The sequence below is a fragment of the Pyrus communis genome, chromosome 8 (genome assembly GCF_041283825.1).
Source record: "Pyrus communis isolate YQ-2024b chromosome 8, ASM4128382v1, whole genome shotgun sequence".
NCBI classification, from domain to species: Eukaryota; Viridiplantae; Streptophyta; class Magnoliopsida; order Rosales; family Rosaceae; genus Pyrus; species Pyrus communis.
Window position 1 is genome coordinate 19,083,121 of NC_142572.1, and position 21,160 is coordinate 19,104,280.

The 21,160-nt window shown below is 34.5% G+C and overlaps 3 protein-coding genes across 9 annotated transcripts; 2 read left to right on the forward strand and 1 right to left on the reverse strand.

Moving 5' to 3' along the window:
- Positions 1-2,982: 2,982 nt before the first annotated feature.
- LOC137718782 (serine/threonine-protein kinase RIPK-like) lies at positions 2,983-5,141 on the reverse strand. 2 transcript variants are annotated; one of them, XM_068458316.2, is made up of 5 exons: positions 4,677-5,140; positions 4,276-4,411; positions 4,049-4,188; positions 3,704-3,827; positions 2,983-3,616 (listed from the first exon to the last, which is right to left on the reverse strand). In XM_068458316.2, exons 1-5 carry the CDS (start codon positions 5,073-5,075, stop codon positions 3,180-3,182), a joined length of 1,236 nt encoding a protein of 411 aa, XP_068314417.2. In that variant the 5' UTR covers positions 5,076-5,140; the 3' UTR covers positions 2,983-3,179. The 2 variants fall into 2 exon arrangements, with proteins under 2 accessions (XP_068314417.2, XP_088554297.1); XM_088698171.1 differs by having other exon boundaries at positions 4,049-4,411; positions 4,677-5,141.
- A 4,212-nt stretch (positions 5,142-9,353) lies between these two features.
- LOC137717672 (guanine nucleotide-binding protein alpha-1 subunit) lies at positions 9,354-14,043 on the forward strand. Of its 5 annotated transcripts, none has more exons than XM_068457110.2 (14): positions 9,354-9,755; positions 10,290-10,439; positions 10,552-10,624; positions 10,949-10,986; positions 11,081-11,170; positions 11,339-11,410; positions 11,617-11,724; positions 11,866-11,967; positions 12,131-12,186; positions 12,497-12,631; positions 12,783-12,876; positions 13,010-13,069; positions 13,156-13,235; positions 13,620-14,043. In XM_068457110.2, exons 2-14 carry the CDS (start codon positions 10,377-10,379, stop codon positions 13,795-13,797), a joined length of 1,149 nt encoding a protein of 382 aa, XP_068313211.2. In that variant the 5' UTR covers positions 9,354-9,755; positions 10,290-10,376; the 3' UTR covers positions 13,798-14,043. The 5 variants fall into 5 exon arrangements, with proteins under 5 accessions (XP_068313211.2, XP_068313210.2, XP_088555245.1 ...); XM_068457109.2 differs by having other exon boundaries at positions 9,375-9,774; XM_088699119.1 differs by having other exon boundaries at positions 9,392-9,774; positions 10,278-10,439.
- A 2,274-nt stretch (positions 14,044-16,317) lies between these two features.
- Positions 16,318-20,290, forward strand: LOC137718280 (fatty-acid-binding protein 2). 2 transcript variants are annotated; one of them, XM_068457801.2, is made up of 11 exons: positions 16,318-16,607; positions 17,123-17,697; positions 17,804-18,011; positions 18,115-18,190; positions 18,286-18,388; positions 18,592-18,660; positions 19,040-19,076; positions 19,160-19,234; positions 19,312-19,363; positions 19,534-19,578; positions 19,733-20,290. In XM_068457801.2, the coding sequence occupies exons 2-11, from the start codon at positions 17,228-17,230 to the stop codon at positions 19,828-19,830; spliced, it is 1,233 nt and encodes a 410-aa protein (XP_068313902.2). In that variant the 5' UTR covers positions 16,318-16,607; positions 17,123-17,227; the 3' UTR covers positions 19,831-20,290. The 2 variants fall into 2 exon arrangements, with proteins under 2 accessions (XP_068313902.2, XP_088555378.1); XM_088699252.1 differs by lacking the exon at positions 16,318-16,607 and adding an exon at positions 16,700-16,839.
- The last annotated feature ends 870 nt before the right edge of the window (positions 20,291-21,160 follow it).

A 21,160-nucleotide genomic window follows, 5' to 3' on the forward strand; every position in this document is an offset into this window, starting at 1 on the left:
TGCATAACCACTTCCAGTGACTTTTGAGATTTGCTTTCAGAAAGTTAAAGGATTTGTTTGGTAGTTTACTTGAATCAATTTTTGAAATTCAAAAATAATTTTCAAGTTTTAAGCTTTAAAAACTTGTTTGGTATGACTATTTTAAAAAACTGAACTCAAAACTAACTTTAAAATATAGTCTATTCTCTAAAAACACAAAGAGTGAGTTGTTAGAGTTTTTAAATTTAAACTCACTCATTTCTTTTATCTCCCTCATCCCCTCACTCTAAATCTATATCTCTCTTTTCTTCTTTCTCTCTCCTCCTTCTCTCTTTTTTTTTTTAATCTTTTTCGTCTCTCCTCCAATCCGTTCTTTTTATTCTTTCGGTTCTTTCTCTCACTTCTCTTCCTCAATCCTATCTCTTCTTTTTCTTTCCTCCAATCATCTCTTACTTTCTTTTACTCCAATCATCTCTTACTTTATTTCCTTCTCTCTCCTGCGACCCCTCTTTTTAGATCTCTTTGTCAAGTGTAAGTTGTAAGATTTAAAAATTTTAAATCACATACCAATCAAGTTTTTTAGTCTTAAAAAAAATTGTTTTCAATAAATGTTCTTAAGAAATATTTTGAGAAATGATGAAAATTTTCGAATATGATACCAAACAGACCCTAAAGAATTTGTTTGGATGATTTTAAAATGATTAAAAACGTTTTTATGAAAAATGCTTTAGATTTAAAAAATACTTGAAATGCATCCTACAAAAATAATAATTGTGTGCAGAAAGCACTTTTGAATTTGGTCATTTATTTAAAACTGAAACGTTTATGATATTGTCTAACAAAAAAAGTTAAAGATGAATAGCACTTTTGAATACTTTTTAGAGAAGCATCGATGTGCATTTACCATAAACTCTTTTAACAAAAGCATGGTGTGGGTAAAAGGCTCCATGCATATAGCCACTTCTTATAATCTTGTTTGAGATTGCTTTCGGAAAGATTAAAAACACTTTCGAATTGCTTTTGACAGAAAACTAAAAGCACTTATATTTCGGAAAAATTGCACATTCAATACTTCTCCATGAAAAACATTTTATTGTATCCAAAATCGCCTATTGAATTTTTAATAAACATTTTAGTGAGTTCTTTTAAAATGCTTATAAGCAGAAATGTTTTCTACAAAAAAAAAAAAAAAAAAGCATTTAAACGAGTCCAAAATTTCACCATTTTAGACTTCTGAAAGGGAATAAATAACTCATCATGTGAAACTTTTTTCAAAGAAGTGTCATCTGCTTTTATCTCACATCAAGTGGAGGTAGTTAACCAATTCTTCAATTTAGTCCTCAAAGTATATTCTCTCCTGAAAGAAACCCCTAATAGTTTCTAACTAATTTTTTCACTGTTAACTTATTTATACACAAAATGAACATCCAGAAAAAGACATGCTCATTTAATTTATAATTTTATTATGGTGAATATTAAAAAATATTGAAGTTAGGCTCCTCTTTGGGAAGGATAGTTTTCAAGGTAGCTAGGGACTAGATTCTCTCTGCATTCCTTCCACCCGGATCTTCCAAATCCTTCAATTTTGGAGTTGGAGAGAGAGGTGGGGAAGAAGGAAGAAGATGAACAGGAGAAGATGGAAGAAGATAAAATGTGAACAAAGAATTAATTCCCCGCAGTTGAATTTTTGGTTGAACGGACATAATTAAAAGATCCAGATGAAAGGGATTCGGAAATGATACTATTCCCTAGCGAGGAATCGGTCGGGCAGTTGTTGAAATTCCTGAGATTACTGTGAGGACGTAATCAGAAAAGGAGGGGTCTGCGTTCTTCTCTTGTAAAATATTTTGGTTGGAACTTGGGGAGTCTGCCTTGATTAAGATATATGTGATTAAGTATTGGTCTATTCTTAATCAAGTGTTTCCTTTATTTTAATCTTGGATCATTAATCGACATGATATCATTATTTTAGTTTGTGAACAAAAATGACATTTCTTCTTACAGTGAATCACAGTTTGACACATGTACATAAATTTTTATAACAATTTTAACGAGCGACTACAATACTTATTTATGTCAGTTTGTGATTTGCAAGTCATGAAGAATGACACTCATAGCACGAAAGAAGCCAAACAATATTTATTTTGACATGAGTGCATAAACTTTTCATTTTATGTTTTCAATAAATCGTTTTAGTACATGTCGATTAATAATTTGTAAATCATAAAGAATGACTCATTATAGATAAGAAGTCAAAGATGTTCATTTGACACGAGTATATAAACTTTAATTTTTTGTACGTTAACGGGTCACTTTAGTGTACATGTCAACTTATAAGTTGCAGGTCATGAAAAATATAGTTCCTTACCCGTAAAAAGCCAAACAATGTTCTTTGCAAAGTACAATATCACTTAAAAAACTTGAATTCCTTTCTTTTTCTCTCAATCAATGCAATTATCATTTTTTTGTTAAAATTTTTGCCTCATTTGTTTGAGCATTCCCAAATGATATGTCAAAACTGCCACATAGACATGTGACAGTAAAAAATAGCAGCAAACTCTCTCCAACCAAGCCTTGAGTTTCTTATGTGGCACAAAGCCAATTGAAAGCAAAACCTTCTACTATCAAATTCATTTAATAAATTTTTAATAAATGTGATGGAATATATAATAAATATTGTTGTGTATTCCATGCATTTGATTGATTGTCTCAATAATTGGACTGCACAAAAAGATGAAAAAACTTATAGAATGCCATTATTATTTAACATATCGGGTGGGGCAACATATTTACAAAATGTCAAATTACCAGATAAAAATATCTTCAAAAGAGATGTCAAATTTTAAACATTAAATTTAAATGTGAATGCTTATGTGGCACTTTGATTTTTTTTTTTTTTTTAATTTTGTTCTCCACCCAATATATCATTTTAACTATTATTTATTGCATTATTTAATTTTTACAATTGTAATAAGTCTTTCTAGAACAAAAAATAGCAATAAAAATGGTAAAAAATATTTATTAATCACTAAAAGTAGATTTGGAGTTTTTGTCAAATTTGACAGCAACCATCTCTGATGTCAATCCAAGTCATGTCATGTAGGAATTGGCATTTCGGTTGGAAAACACTAAAGCTGCTTTTTTTATTGTTATTGCTGGTATATACTTTTTGACTTCTCCTTTGGAGATTCTCTAAGCCATCAAATATCGTTTTGATGTTTTAAATTTGACATCTTCTTTGGAGATGTTGTTACAATGCTTTTGATGCTACTATTACTATCCTCATCATTTGGTGCTACATAAACAAATGGCCTAACAACTAAATCCTCATTGAAGTCCTGAAGTCCCTCCAAGATCACAACCACATCACTCATCCTAGGCCTTTGCTTTGGATTGTGGCTCAAGGAACTGTAAGCCAATGCAGCCGCCTTTCGAGCCCCTCGGGTCGAGTACTGTCCCTCCATCATCGGGTCTATAATCCCGTCGAGCTTTCTCGGGTCCTTCAACCGAGGTTTTGCCCACTCCACAAGGTTCTGTTCGCGTTTGGGACGGCTATTATCTATGCACCGTTTACCCGTCAAGAGCTCTAGTAGAACAACTCCAAAACTATAGACATCACTCTTGGTCGTCAGGCAACCTGTATTCAATTAAGTACTAAACTTGATTAGTTTATGACTAATGAGAGTCTAAACAACTAATTAAGTACCAAACTTGATTGGCTTACCAGTCATGATGTATTCAGGGTCTGCATACCCCCGTGTCCCTATTCTACGTGTTGTTATATGTGTGTCTTCTCCTTCTGGACCGTCCCTTGCTAACCCGAAATCTGAAAGTTTAGCTGTATGATCCTGGAATGGGGACAAATTACTTCAAATTCAATCTTACAACTATTTTGCAGTTTTTGAATGAGCCTCCTGAATGTTTGCATCCGATTACTCATGTTGATAGAGTCACGTTGGATTGTTGCTTAGTTGTTTTGAACTTTTTTCGACTTATGTAGCACGAAAAAAGAAGTGACAAAGATCACATATACATCAGAAAAATGTAAAGGAGTTCCGAAGGAACATACAGATTCCAGCAGAATGTTTGAAGTCTTGAAATCTCTGAATATGACAGGCTTATGATCGGCTTCATGGAGGAATGCAAGGCCCTTCGCCGCCCCAACGGCGATTTTCATTCTTTTCGACCACGACAGAGGAGTGGAATAACCTGCATTTTTATAGCACTTGTTGAACAAACTTTGCAGCTGATTAATGAACACAAGTTTTTTCAAGAAAAAATGGAAAAACAACTCACTTCTGAAGAGTTGATTTTCTAAGCTTCCTCCTGCTATGCATTCATAAACTAGAAGCCGGTGCTCGCCTTCACAACAATATCCAATCAGCTTCACAAGATTTGGATGCCTCAGTTGCCCAAGAAATATAATCTCTGTCTACAAACAAAGAGAGAAAAAAAATTCAATGCCATTTAACTGAAGAAGGCCATTATGGTCATTTAAAATTCAAGCGTAGTGATTTTCATATTCTCAGTTTCTCCTTGATCAACACTCTCCTCCCCTTATTTTTTTTCATTATTTTCCTTCATTTTATTCAATCATACAATTAAAAAAAAAAAAAAAAAGGGCGGAGAAGAAAATAAGAGTGCAAAAATTATTTCAGACACGAAATATATACACATGTAACATGTAGGAAACAAACCAGCCATTCTTTGTGGCCTTGCAAACCATCCAAGTCCAACAGCTTGACAGCTACAGGCTGAGCCTTCAATCCAGGCCTAAGCTTGTCACCAACAAACCCTTTGAACACTGGTCCAAACCCACCTTCCCCGAGTAGACTACTCCGTGAAAAATTTCTTGTGACAATTCCAAGCTCCACGAGCGAAAACACGTGAAGGTTGAGGCCGATGAGGGGGTTGGAGAAATCGTCTGCGAAGAGAGTCGAGCTCGGATCATCGCTTACATCCGAGATGGAGAGTCTCGGCTGCAGCAAAGGGGTTTGCTTAAGAACTGGCTGCGGCAGGCGGCTCTCTGGATCTGCAGTGCTCTTGTAACAGCCTAGGATGATGCATTTCCATGTGAGGATTTTCGTTTTAGTCATATCTTGAGGAAAAAAAAAAAATTTGGAAATTAATTTGTTGTATTGATGAGGAAGTTGTTATACGAATGTGAAGGCGGGTATTATATATACACACACAAATATATATATATATGTATATGTATAAATCTATGCATGCATATCCTTATATAAATAATTAGAATTTATACAGGGGATTATATATTCTATATGTAACAATTCTACCAAACCATGTGCTGCTTTGTAGTCTTTTAGGGACGGCTAATCACTTGCCTACCTCTTTGACTTGTACACCAGACTTCATTAGCAAATTAAGAAACAAGCTTTACAGACTACATCAGCCCCAAACAAGTTCCAGTTTTAAAAAAGTCCTAATTTCCAAAATTCCAATAATAAACTGGCAATGTTTAGGGGTGTAGTCAACCTAAGATATTTAGGAAGATTTTAAAAGATTTTAATAGTAATAGATTTGATAGGATTTGGAAATTCATACAAACCATATATGGAGTTATATGTACTACTTGATATATATATATATATAAGGCTCTATGGAGTTATACTTTTGATACAAGCGATATCTAAGATCATAGCGAATTCGAATGCATGGTGGTTTCACATCCACTCTAACTTAAAATCCATGGGATTATACTTATATATTTTTTTTTGTAGTTTAATTATCATGCCTTGTGGGGTAGGTCAGTTTGGCAGTGCTGAATTATTTAGGTTAATAAGGTGTTAGCACGTCAAGATCAGATAAGGATTGGCTTGCATGCAGGAATTTAAAAATGTCTGAGTACTTAATTACCTTCAAGCATGTCGAGATTGCTTAATTTACAGATTAATAATATGATGCATGTCATCTACAAGTATAATATGTTGTACGTCTATGTCTCGTAGTCAGTCAGAGTCGAGTCATGCATGCGAATTGATGAAGCTGGTAAAAACTGGAAGGTACCGAAGATGTCATAGTCAAAAGGGAGGGAAGGGGGTGAACAAATCAATCTACCTGCAACTATTAGCGTTCAAATTCATGGGAATTTTACCAAACTCCTCGCGCATGCTTTGAAAAATGACAGTTTAATTAGTTATGAGCATATTACGTTTGGGACATGTTTACGTGTAGGGAATGAGTTATGAGGTATATATAATTCTTTTTTTGACATATCATGCGTTTACTCACTCATAAAAAATAAAAAATAAACAATAAAAAAAAAGCAGAATCTACATTATAATTAATTATCCCAAACCTAAATCATACAAATCAACGTTGATGTTGTTGTTTTTTTTTTTTTTTTTTTGTTGAAAAGATAGAAATTTATTACAACCAAATGACAAGGTTTATATCTGCTACAAGAATATTAAATAAAAAATCCGGGCCAATAAGGAAACTCATCGCCATGCTTGGTAGCACATGAGGCCACCTCGTGAGCAGCAAAATTACATCGGAAAATTATTATACTAGTTGCACAAATGATAAATAGTTATGATCTAAAAAAACGATGTTCTTAAACTTTTACAAATAATAAAATTCTAGAATCAGTCATGCATAATTCAATCCATGCAAACTTTATTACGAGATATTTAAAATTTTATTATCCCAAACTAATCACTTGCAAAATATTCATATAATAAGTTGACTCATGATCGCTCCACACAAAATTGAACGATTTGAATCGCGGTATGACTATAAGTTCCTTGCGTGCAATATCGGTTTTTATTTTCCTTTTAATTTGGTCAAAACCTTCCTTTGATCCCTCTCTCCTTGCTTTTTCCATCACCATATACGAATTCAAAGTTGTATTAGGTGCCATATTACAGAAACCCAAATTCTTTCGAGACAGAATTAAGTCATGAGTGGGTTGTTGCCATGCGTCAACCACATTTGGATCTTAGTTTGTCACACATTATATTATCAATTAAATGTCAGAAAAAATGAAAAATAAAGCGATTTGTTCCTAACTATATAGTAAAGTACATGCAATGACGTCCCATGGTCTTATTTCCATCTGATATGATCCACCTTCTTCTCCTTGTACTTTTCTCTTCAGTCCAATGGTGGCTTGCCAATGCCAAGTGGCAAGACAAAGAGAAAAATTCTGATTTCTCTTTGTTTGATCACACTTGCCACGTGTCATCTTAGTACAACTAAAGGGAAGTTGTGTGCTTCGCCTCACAATGAGCTAGCAATAATGTATTTCAAATTCGCCTTTTGCAATTATCGAACCTAAGACCTCTCACTTACAAGTGAAGATGAATACCACTAAACCATAATACTAAGTGGCAACAACGCATTTTAAGCACTATGAAAATTTTAGAATCTCACAAAATCACATGCGATTAAATAAAAGGAAAACTAAAGAAAATGATTTGAAAACCTTGAGTTTTAATCAAAAGGACAAAAATGTGTTGTAAGTAAATAGTATCAAGAGCAACTTTTTAAAATAAAAATGTAATTTTTGTTAAAAATGAACAGTACCAAAAATGTGTCGTTAAAACCTCATTAAATAAAGCACCAACCCAATAAAATTGTTTTACCATCGCACCAGTAAGATTTCTGACATTAGTGCAAAGAACAGCTCAAAATTTTGTTTGGCCCAATGGACGTATACCCGACCCAACTATGGCTCACTTGTCTCTATCATTCAGTCAGCCCAATTTCATTTTTTGAGCAAACAAGTATTTATTTTTGGAATATTATTGGCACTTCGAAATGTTTCTTCTCAATTTGTTTTTGGTAATAAAAAATAAAGTAAAAATTGAGGGAGTACAAGATGAAAAGTCGTAAGAAAAAATTTAAAAAGTATAAGCAAATTGATGAAAACTGCAAACTGACCTTAGAAGTTCAAGTGTATATTTATTATAACATAGTTTTGATTTAACATGTCAGTGAAACTTGATACATAATAATTTTTAGTCCCCTTCAAACAAAAATGAGTTTTTATTCCTAACGATTATTTTAATGATACTATCCTTCTCAATATTTAAATGAATTCTGAATTGTACTCGTCACGTGGATGAAATGAATAAAGAGTAAATTGTCGTTTGACTTCTTAAACTACTACCCTAGTTGAAGTTGGTCACCTGAACTATGTTTTTGGTAAATTAACCCCTATAATCTATTTGAAATTAGCCAATTAACCCCTCATTGTTAGGTTTAATGATATTCTAGTTTGCCATTAAATACAAGCACGTTACAAGCACATGATTCACTCTTAAATGTAAAATCTTGCCAGTATTTAACAACAAAGGTGATGAAATTTCATTGAATCTATGAGATCTTAGTTGGCTTATTCCAAATAGTTTAAGAGTTAATTTACCAAAAAAATAATTCAAAGCGTCAATGTTAATTTCAATTGAAATAATCGATTAGGATGTCAAACGATAATTTATTTAGAAGAATAAACCAAGGGGAAGAGATCTCCTCCGGATTTTTCCCACCAAATTCTAGGGATCCAAAGATCTGGACCCTTGAAATTTAATCTAACGACTACAATTATTAAAACTTTTAGAGAAACTCATGTTTGTAGCCGTTGGATCGAATTTGAAGAATTCGAATCCTTAAAATTTGATGAGAAAAATCTGAAGGGAATCTCTTCTCTAAACTAAGGTCTTCTAACACAAAAAGTTTCATCACATCAATTCCAATCCCTGATGGATAGGCTGGCAAATCATATACTAAAATATAATTAATGTCACAAACCTTTTTAAGGATAAGGATGGGAGAAGCTACTAGCATCCCCTTATGACTCCATGACCCACCATTTTGGTGGCAACCGGCAATCTTGTCCCTAACTCCAAATCAAACTCCCTAAAATATACACCAAGAACGATCCATCTATTTATTTTTATTTTTTACTTTTCCACTTTTAGTTTTTAAATATTATTAAAAATTAATTTATTTTTCAGTAATATGATTAAATAGGTGAGACTCGCTCTTATGTTATATTAGTACCTAACAAGAAGTTTGATAGAAAGCTAATAGAAGTACCAAATTGATTTGCAAAATCAATTTAAAATACTACAAATTCTGTGTCATCTTATAATTTAATATTAATTTTCACACCAATATTATAAAATTTTATAACAAAAATATTAGATGCCAATTCATAAAGATTCGTCCCACTTACGAGAATTCCTGAACATTTCTCATCTAAATATATTATCGAGCTTAGTACGGCCCAGTCAACAGACCGTCTATTCTCCCAAGAAGATAATATACACTATTTTACATAAAATACAAAAATTAGAATCCAATTTTTTAATTACAAATATAAATAATAACATAATATTTAATTTTTAATTGGGCCTGTCTTTTCTAACTTTGACTGAAAAGCGTGAGAGGAGAGAAGGGAGAAGAATCATCCGAGAAGAAAAACAGAGCTCTGCAGCTTTCGGCGCTCTTTCTTTTTCTTTCTATTTTTTCACTTTTTGTTTCCAGATTTGGCAAACACTTCGATAACCATTTCGCTTCCTCATAACTTTTCATACATTTATATACAATTCCCACAACATTCATTGGTTTCAAATTCCAATTTTCTGCTCTGTTTGTATTAAATTTTTTAATTTAAATACACACCCAAAAAAACACCATTTATTGCCCACGTTTAGCACAAAAGCACTTATACAAAAAGCAATTTCGATTCAGCTCAATCAGCTTCTGCTGCTGCTGCTTCAGTGCAAAACTCCACAGCCCAGAAACGAAAGGTGGTTTCTTTTTCATCGGGTTAGCTCACTGAAAGCTCCTTACTTTATGTGTTGTATTGTTCTTCTGTTGCTCTTTGCTTTTTTGGGATTTGTTTTCTTCTGGGAGAACAGATCTCTGCTTTTGATCTTGCTTGACTGGATTAAGATGTTAGTTTGATTGAATACGATTTTGGGTTGTTTTTGGATTTAGTTTTCTTTGATGGCTTGCTTTCAAAATCTTTCCTTTTTGTGGAATGTCAATTATTTTAGTTGGTGGGCAATTTTTTATTTATTTAATTTGTTTGGTGTCCAGCTAAATTGTTAGGAAAACAATATATAGTTGTCAATTTATAGGTAGACCAAAAGCAAATTTGTAGTTAATATTTGCTAACTAATTATCTTTGCCTACTTGGGCCTTGGCTGAAAGGTTTATTCTTAATTTCGTATTGATGGTGGCATTGTATCTTAATTGTTATATTTTGTTTTTTTTTTTTTTGGGGATTTCTGCCCATGTTCTCTAGTGCCCCCTTGATTGTCGTTTAGGTTTGTGATTAGGTCCATTTGATATAAGTTTTTCGGAAGGGAGTTGAAGGTACATGGTACACGTCGTGCACTGTCTATGCTGTCTATTTGATCGAAAATATGGGCATACTCTGCAGTAGAAGCAAACACTACAACGAAGCGGACAGCGAAGAGAATGCTCAGGTGGATTATGCATGATAGAATACAAACTTTGTAATGCTTTTAACCATGAGTTGCTGGAGAACTTTGCGTTTACAAATAGGCTCTAATTTATTGTCAATGCGTGCATTTCCAGACTGCAGAAATTGAAAGGCGAATTGAACAAGAAACGAAGGCCGAAAAGCATATTCAGAAACTTCTCCTACTTGGTACATATCATTTAATGGATTTCTTGTTGACTTTTATGATTCACATGCTTAACAACCACGCACCTTCTAGTTTGAGTTTTGCACGGTTGCAAACTTGCATTTTTATGACCGAGGGTAGCATATAGTTGTGTTGTACTTTTTGTGAGGTGATGGTTTCCAATCTCAGGGAAGTAACTAATATAACTTTAGTATGTATTTCTGTTTGATGTTAAAGAGTTTGCACCTGGTGCATTTTCGTGGTCATTTCAAGAATTACAGCTTTAATTTTCTCATTAAACATGGTTTTCGCTTCCACAACTAATATGGTCAACCTAATTTTTTAAGGTGCTGGGGAATCCGGGAAGTCCACAATTTTTAAGCAGGTAAGACATTGTATACGCTTCTTTATTTAAGTTTACTGTCCTTTATACAACAGCGTAAATATTTTTACCTTCGTTACACATGATCTATTTGCAGATAAAGCTTTTGTTTCAAACTGGATTTGATGAGTCCGAGCTCAAGAGCTACATCTCAGTCATCCACGCCAATGTATATCAGACCATAAAAGTACGCAATACTTGAAAGGGTGTGTTGGTTATTTCCCTTTCTGCATTATATAAGGAGTATTGGAGCCCACTCTTTATAGAAGAAAATATATCTTGTGGACTTGTATTCAGAGAAAAAGAATCTGAATGTAATGCTTCTATCTAACGTATGCATGATATGGTTGAATAGGTACTGTATGATGGGTCAAAGGAACTTGCTCAGAACGACAGAGAAACGTTTGAAATATCCAGAGAAAATAAGGTTCGAGCTCATACTTTGATTGTCTATTACATTGCCTTTTCTCATGTTGTCTTTTAATTTAGCAAACAAGTTGACGGATTTTGATTTAACTGTTTCTTAACATATGATTTATACTTAAAAATTAATGCACAAGTTTCTTTTATTTAAAAAATTTGGCTTTTTCAGTCCTTTGCTTGAGTCTTATTAAATTTTGGATTCGTTATTAGGAAAATGGAGAGAAACTATCAACAATTGGCAGCAGATTGGATTATCCACGTCTCACTAAAGAGCTTGCACAGGATATAGAGACTCTTTGGAAAGAAGCGGCAATTCAGGTAGCTGTTACTTCGTGCAGCTGACTGACATATACCATTTGTTTGACATCAATCCTAGTGTTGAAATCCAGATATTTTTTACTTCTGCTTTTGCCTTTTGTCCAATGCTCTAAGTGAAGCACTCCCACTCTACAATTGTAGGAAACATGTGCTCGAGGTAATGAACTCCAAGTTCCTGATTGTGCCCACTATTTCATGGAGAATCTTCAAAGATTAGCTGACCCAGATTATGTTCCAACCAAGGTACCTAAAGTTCACAATTGTAACTCATTGTTCGAATTGAATGAAGCACTATAATATTTTATATGTATATCAGTTTGTAGCTAAGGCATGACAAGAACTTCTTGCACTAATGTGGAAAAGTTACGACTTTATAGCTCAAAAGTGGCATGTTTTCGTATTGCAGGAGGATGTTCTTCATGCTAGAGTTCGTACAACTGGTGTCGTAGAGATCCAGTTCAGGTAATTATTCTGTTTTTTTTTATTTCTTAAAGACTTGTCACGACTTTTTCTTGGAACTTTGACATTCTATTTATAGTTGTACTGTTATCCTGACCGTGCCAATTATCAGTTCTAAATCAGCTGATTCTTGAATTTGTAGAAATTCAACCTAGGGATGCCAATATAATTTAATTTAGTTCAAGATTTTCTAGTAACCCGTGCACATTTTAGAACGATGCATTTATTTTCAACAAATTTCTATTTTGTGCGACTCATTTATAGAACCGTTGAAGTTTCTAACAAACAACTCATTGATGACTATCATTCGCAGCCCTGTTGGAGAAAATAAGAAAAGCGGTGAAGTATATCGACTCTTTGATGTTGGAGGCCAGAGAAATGAGAGAAGGAAATGGATCCATCTATTTGAAGGCGTTACAGCTGTAATATTTTGTGCCGCAGTTAGCGAGTAAGATCATCCTTACTTTCAGTCACCCACTTTATCATCATAGGCATGCAGTGTGGTAGTGATGATCCTGGTCTTTGACTAGTCACCGATCATTTTTTTAAAGATACCTCTGCCGAGATGAAGTATTTTTTTATTGACGATTGTGTTTCAGGTATGATCAAACACTCTTCGAGGATGAAAGCAAAAATCGAATGATGGAGACAAAGGAACTTTTTGAGTGGGTCCTGAAGCAACCGTGTTTTGAGGTTTTCTTTTCTTCTATTTTCTTGCAAGTTTGTGTCGCGTGTGTGGTTTGCCGGTTGCACAGATTTCTTCTTCTAACCCGGGTGGGCTCTTTAACATTTTATCTTCTCTTTCTTTTTTTTTATTTGGATGCAGAAAACGTCGTTCATGCTATTCTTAAACAAGTTCGATATATTCGAGAAGAAAGTTCTAAACGTAAGAGTTAATAAATCAGTGTACGGTTTTTCATTCATGGCAACAAACTAACATCCTGTATGGGCTATTGAAATTTCCTTGTGCAGGTACAACTTAACGTCTGCGAGTGGTTCAAAGATTACCAGCCGGTGTCAACAGGAAAGCAAGAGATTGAACATGCGTATGAGTAAGCATATAATTTACATCTTTGTTGTGGTCCTTTGCTTTGGATGAAAGGAAAATTACTAAAGCGTGCGCGTGCACGTATTTTGCTTTAACGAGCCCCTGAAAACTCTGCCAACCTGTCTTTTTGTCCAAATTGTTGCCAAAAGGCCTTTAGCTGTCTGAAAGCTTCACCACCATTTCCAATCCTTTTCACAATAAAAACACTGTCGTTGATGCATCCAATACAGGGACAAACCTACTCGATTATTTGTGGCCGAACCCCGGACCTACTTCATCGTCTTTTCCTAAACCTCCAATATCCGTTCTCACCTTTTTGCATAGATTAGTTACCGTAGTAAATCTACGATAAACGAGAAAGCTAAACATTGTAAATGTTTGCATTCAGGTTTGTGAAGAAGAAATTCGAGGAACTGTACTTCCAGAGCACGGCCCCTGACCGCGTAGACAGGGTGTTTAAGATCTACAGAACCACTGCCCTTGATCAGAAGCTTGTGAAGAAGACTTTCAAGCTCGTAGACGAGACTTTGAGACGGAGAAATCTCTTCGAGGCCGGATTATTGTGACCGGGAACACCAAGTTGTATTTTGAAGAACACATTCTCAGCACACTCAGCAGATTCCTTGATTGTTAGCATTTTATATTTTTAATTAAAATCCTGTTCCACTTAAACGAGTGTCATGACAGATGTAATAACATAAAAAAATGATTGTTGCAAAGGATCTATAGGTAAGTTGGTTACAATGGCGTAGCCAGAAATTATTCGGTGAGTGAGCTAAGCTGAAATTATTACTACGAAATCAAGTTTTTAATCCTATGTTGTCTACATAAAGTTATATAATAGTAAAAACTTGAATGTAGTAATTTGAAGCAAGAATTTTATGCTATGTTTTTTAGGTTTCTAGCTTTTAAAGCTTTCAAGTGAATAAAATAAGGAATCATTTGTGATATGGAAGTTTTAATTTATTACTATTAAATATAATATTGGTTTGATGAGTTTATTTAACATCGATCAGTTCTTATTATTCTTAAAAATATGCTTACTAATAAAAAAAATTTCATTTCTTATGTGAAATATGACAATTAAAAATCATTAACTAACCTAAAAATTAATATTTTTAAGCTTGAAGAACCAAATTCTCCCTATGCTATAGCCTAGGAGAGCCTTGTACTTGGCTCTGCCCTTGGTTGGTTACAAGAATTCATCTTTACGCTCGAGTTTCTGATTTGATTCTCCCCGCATCAAATCCCGATATCTACGCTCGAGTTTCTGATTCGATTCTCCCCGCACCAAATCCCGATATCGCTTGTGTCGGGAAAAGGAAAAACACGTTTTTAGCTTTTTACTTCTCACAAAGTTTCACTTCCGTCCCTGTAGTTTTCAAGATCAATATAATTGTTTCTTGCTTATTTTCTCAAATTGTTTTATTAGCAGGACACTAGCGGATTACAGTGCCTAATTAATTGGTTAATGACCTAATTAGTTGGTTCATGATCCAATTAGTAGGTCCATTTCATTTTATAATAAAGTAAAAACAAACAAAAGCAGGTCGGTTGTGTCATATGTCGTACTTGTCAAAGATCATATGATTCTTCCGGACTTTAGCGCACTGTTGGCAGATTCCGACCAAATAATTCCAACTGATAGGTTGGTCAAAGACTCAACAGAAAAAGAAACCCACCAATAAAGCATGCCAAGTGTTTTCTTACCAACAAAGTTTCTTCTTCGTGCGCAAGCACGTTTTCGAGGAAAATATTTTTCGCACATTTTTTTTTGTTTATTTAATGTTATATTTTTTTGTTTAGCGGTTAGATTAGAGAAATTTTTTATTGTGACGAAAATACGGGTGATACATCATTTTTTTTTATGTAAGTGGTAAGAAATTTTACTTTTCAAGTTATTAACTTTTTAACATACATATCTCATCATTTGTATAGTAACACGTGATGTATCACATCGTGTGCCGGTTATATTGAAAAATCTCTTGTTAGAATTAATAAATTAATAAATGGTTCAAGAGAAGAGATGAAATGGAGCAAACAAAAGCACGAATATCATTTCTCGTACATGAAATCATCAAACTCAGATGTTTCGTATTTGAAGAATCTTTCTTCATTACTCTTATCCATGTTCTTTAAAAACCCTAATCGATCAAAAACACGTGAAAAATGCACTTTAAATGCACGCACGTAGAATAAAATAGTTCGGTATCTAAGGAACAAAACAATTTTGACGAAACGTTAGCTTCAAATGCACGATGAGAATTTGCAACAACACATGCCATTGCCATGTATTTATGGAAAAATTTAAAACATGAAAAGCTTGAGTTTAGCACCCCTCGCGTGCTTATGTTTTAGGGTTTTATTACTTTTCCCATCCGTGCGCCTTTTTTTTCCCAAAAAGGAGTTTTGAAGATATTTTATATTACCTAGAAGTCCAAACCAAAATTATAGATACACTTATTATTTATTTGTATCATTATTTGTACCATCTTTTCAATAGACTATTGTAAAATCCACCAACATATGTATGTCTTATCTCTATTAGAAAGATATAAATAGATAATAAGAATATCATTTTTCAAAACTCCCCAAGTTCCATGTATTTGTTCCAATTTCTTGGGAGTTACTTTTATTTAATGGTTGCATTTTTATTCACCACCTTCAAATAAATACACAGTTTAAATTTTGAGATTTATGTTTATTCACTAAACAGGTCTCGAAATTTAAACTCTTCTAACAATGATAAATATGATGGTAAACATACCATCACTTGGGAGTATTGAGCAAAAATGAGAAACGCTAAGGAGACTTCCTCAAAAGTAGGACTCTTCATGGATTCTCTGCAACTCATGGTTTTAACATAATGTTATATAACGTTGTCACGAGAATTGATGTTAAACTCTGAGATGAGAGTGATGCTATAAAGAGTCCACGTTAAATGTTACTTTTCAATAAAAATAATAAATCAAAGTTCAAAGAAAGAATACGGAACATATAATCAAATGCATGATTAGCATACGCCGTAATTTATGGCAGTTAGCACATATGCTCCTTAAATGTAAAAGGCAATCGCAACCGACCACGTCTGCCAACTGCATTTGAACACACGTGTTCGAAGAGGACAGAAGGTTGAAGACAACTTTGACGGCTAACGCGCAAGCACATAATCGTCATTTCGCTAGCCGAATTCTTATTTGTTCACAGAAAACTTTCGTGGCCAAAGCATATATTCCTTTCTCTCTCCGCTTTATTCCCGAATTTTAAAATTACAGAAGAAACCCAACTTTTTGCATGCAGAAGAAGCACCGAAGATCAAGCGGAACAAAAACCCAATTGATCTTTCGCCCCAGAAGCTCGATTGCTGCAATCCCAGGTTCTTAATCTTGTGATTTTGCATTTCTTTTATCTGGGTGCTTTTTGTTTTCTGTTTGGTTCTTGAGAAAATGAGGAAATGCGCAAACGCAGAGAACGTGAAGGCCAAAAGCGAATGACAAAGAAAAGTGCTTTTCCCAAATCCATTTGCATGCATTTTCTCGCTTTCCCATTTCCCTTTTCCAATTTTCTGTGATTCTTTCCAAGAACAACTAATTCGCTTTTGATTAAAGGTGTGAACTTGCTTTTTCATTAATTTGTCATAATTTATCAAATTGTTCTGATGGAATGTAGAAACTTGAAATTAATGGTTAGGGATTTGGGTTTTGGATTATGAATTGCATCCGCTAATATCAAATTATTTGCTTTAATTATGTCATTGGAATTGATTGAAAAAGTTTATATGAATTGATCCCAGAAGCAATGTTTATAAACTGCACTGTTACATTTCTTGTTAATGTTGTTATGCATGAATTTTCTTGTTCATTTTCTGAACTTCCGTGTGAATTTCTGCAGGTGCATATCGTATCGTATCCGTCTTGATTTATATCTTAAACTCAATTTTTGTGTTGAGGAAGTTTTAAGAGACAATTAGGGTAGGATCTTAGGACATAGCAAAACATGAGGATTAAGCGGTTCGGGTTCATGGATTTCGATGAAGGGTCTCCATACAATTCACATTTTAGTTCATTGGCGGACAATTCATTGCACCGGTGTAGATACTTTCATGTTCCCGGAAGTTTAGCTCTTGAAGGAGCATTTAACCACGTTTCTAAACTTGCTGGTTCTTTACTATTCTTCTTCTCTAGTGGACCCAGTACAAATGCTTCTGGAGAGATAGAGGGTAATATGCATGATTCTGAACCTGGAAGCTCCACGTCTTCGCCACAAGTTAAACATTTTACTTCTGGTCGACATAATCTTAAAGGATTTCACTTTGGATTTGCATTGAGAGGAGAATCTGCTAATGCAGTTGTTTTTGGAAAGATTTCCGCTTTTGTGATGCAATTCCTGCACAGAGAAGGTGAAAAGCTACATTCACATCCCATGCTCTCGTTAGCTGCTGGACTTGTACCTCCTTTCGGCAGCTTGTAAGTTCTTAAGCCTATACCAGGGAGTAGATTTGAAGTGTAAATTTCCCATGGGTTCTGCTTTTGATGTTGACTACAAACCGTTTTCATTGTTAATTACCACCAGATCATCAAATGTACTAGCTGTTCCATTGGAGAATACGGATGTCATGGACCAAAAGCCTTGTGAGGTTGAGCATCACAGATGTGCAGGATTACCATTTCCCGACTTGGACTGGAGAAAACAAGCAGTGGAACCTAAAACCGGCACTGAGTTTCCTATGATTTTGGACAATGTTTTAACAGGAGAGAGTAATTCCAGTTTAAGTTCAGAGGTTGGGGCTTGTCCTTTTGTTCTTCTTTAGTGCAAGGCTGCCATGTTTGTGTTCAGATCTTCTCAGTTACATGATTTAATATCGACATTGTGTACTGTTGCAGGTCCTTGTGGGAACTGGATCCAAAACAATGAAGATAATCAAAATAAAATCTCTGAAGATATACGCATTTGGGTTTTGTAAGTTATTAGTATTTATATGTTACTTCCAGTCTGCAACTTTTTGCATCCATTGTGTTAACTCTTTTATTTATTTATCTATTCTTTCTATGTAGATGTCCATCCTCACTCGGTTTGCAAGCAATTGGGGGCAAAATATGCATCCATTTCAGTTGATGAACTAAACAAACGCCATGATTTCTATGAGGATCTTCTCAGGTAATGACAACTATCATGATCCATGCTACACGGTGTAATTTTCTCCATTTTTCTTGTCCATTTTTTTTCTGGTAAATGAAGATCGATTAAATCAGCGGATACTAAACACTTTACGTTTTCTATATTTATTTATTGCCCGCTGCTAAGTTTCCTGTATTTGATCAGATTTCTACTACTCATTGCATTTTTCTTTTTCCCTACAGAGCGGATATTGATATGACAGTTAGGCTTGTGGTTAATTGCAATGGGATCAAAATCGATACTGTGAGAGAGTAAGTTACATTTCTGTTCTGTTATTTATTTGGGTTTTGGATGTCCCTATTTTAATTGAGATGAGACACAATCTTGAGGCTTTCATTAGGATTACGGTTATTAAACACTCATAATCCCTGTCTCTGATGTCATCATTGTTAGTATACCATATAGGTTCGCTCCATATTTCGTAGTGGCTTGGATAGGCCTTGAAACGGGTGGTGTGTTTGTGAGAAAGTGGTTTTGCAAGTTAATTTGCCATGTTACGTAAGCTTAGCTTCTGCTAAGTTAGCCTTGTTCCTTCCTCGCTATGTATCCTAGTATATACATGTTACAGCAATGTTGAAAATTGAAATTTGTTAATTCTCATTTATGTACTTTTGATTACATTTGATGCAGTGCCTTTGAGAAATCCCTTCGAGACCGATTAGTGAAGGTAAATCATCTCCCTTTCTAGAGTCTTCTTTTTTAGAGTTTCTGATCTGTTATTTGCTAATTCTTGTCCTTTGGTTCTTTCAGACAAACCCAGAGACTGACTATCATTGCATAAGAACATTTGGTTCAAACTTTACACAAGATATTCCCTTGCCATTGGTATACTATATTATTCTTGCATCCTTTCTTATACCACTTTGTTCACTGAATTACATTAACGGTCTCGAATATTTCAGGGAACAACAATCGATTTTCAACGCACGGCCAATGGAAACTTAATTACTAAAAGTGAGTGGTGATTGCTTAACCAAATGTCAATTTGAGCACAAAGCATACAGGCTTGACAAGACCCCAGAACCGTCCAACGCTTCCTTTCACATTTCTATTTTACATTGTAATGCTTCAAATTTGCAGTTAAAATTTGTTGATTGCTTAGCATTTTGTATGAAATTTTGCAGTTGAAGGTAATCGGATTGGAGCAGTCCACAGCAAGGATCTATGCAGTAAGTGAATTTTCTTTCTGAACCATCCGTTTTATTTCGATACTCTCCTTGGTACATTTTTATATCTCATCAGGTCTCAATGAATATGGTGAAAAGAATCCAATCATATACTTTTCCGGGGATAGATTTCTGATGCACAAAGTTCTACTGTCAGGGGCTTTCTTTGACATGTACCTCGGAGATGTTCCCGTGTCAGAGCAAACAAAAGAAGAGATTGGCAGAAACGTCGCCAATATTATACGAAGTTGCTGAAATGTCTCCCTTGCCTATCTTTTTAAAGGGCAAGCGGTTGCCAATCCGGTGAAACTGCTGAGTGCTTAGCCGTACCTCGCCGGCTCCTAGGATAGCGATTATTTTCTTGCGAAATGCACCATTCTTTATAGCTTAGCACACGTTAGATGACAGCCCCTAGAAAAAAAATCATCAGCTTCAAATTGTAGCTACTGAAAGTACAAGTCCCATAAGAATAGTTTGGTTTCTTCTTAATGGTATATGCATATGTTTACTATATGCTACACAGTTTTTCATTTAACTTATTTCCTTCATCCCTACCCTAGTTGGTGGAAATGGGTCTTGTTTGGCTTTATTGTTTTATACCAGTATCAGTTGATCAACATGCAAAACGATATAAAAACAATAATGTAATTATACAGGAACTCGTACTAATGAACTGTTGTGTACCATCAAGCCCTATATTCATGTTGGTTTCAAATTGCGAGTCTTATTAAAATACCATGTGTGTTATTGGTCCACATATTAGATATTTAACTGATAAACACATATCCTACATTTGATCTTAGCAAAAAAGCCCTATATCTATGCCTGTTACTCAACGGGCTAGCCATTTTAGAACAACTTTCCGCTCAATTTTTACCTTAACGTTCCAATTAATGAGACAAACTCATGAATTTTTAATCAACTAGGCATGGAGATCCGAAATTATGACCACTATACCAAGAACTAGTTAGAGTGAAACGGCTCTTTGACTCATTTGAACCGTCTCTGTCGAAACTTTGCCGTCCATCATGTTACATGCTTCCCATGGGCTCTTTGTTGTCAAATTTGAAAGCTTGCCGTCCATAATATGGAAGCAATAAACATGTGACTTTTTACACCTTTTTACTAGGAGTTGAATTCATATCTTCATGTCAAAAACTCAAAATACAAGGCATCGGGGAGATACCACTAAGCTGTTAGGTCATTGGCCTTCCCTAAACCAATGAAGTTCTCACACACTTTCTCCTGTTAGAGTTGGGTCAGTTGATTAAAACAATATTTTTGCTCATTTATGTCAGAGTCCGAACTCCTTTATCATCTGATTCCAAATTAGATAAGCTTATGATAAGGAGAATTAAATCTCCCAAAAATTAAGAAAACTTCAGCGGATAGGATGATGAGTTTCTACTCATGCACTCGGGTTTGAAACTCCTCTCCTCTAAATTTTTGTAATAGTTTCGAACTCTCCCGTCCTCTTACTATTTTGGACCCTCTAATGCTAGCAAAAAAATGTAAAAACCAACCAAACCAAGTAAACATCTACCATATATTCAAGTATAGTAAAACCTTAAGTTAAAAATGTTTG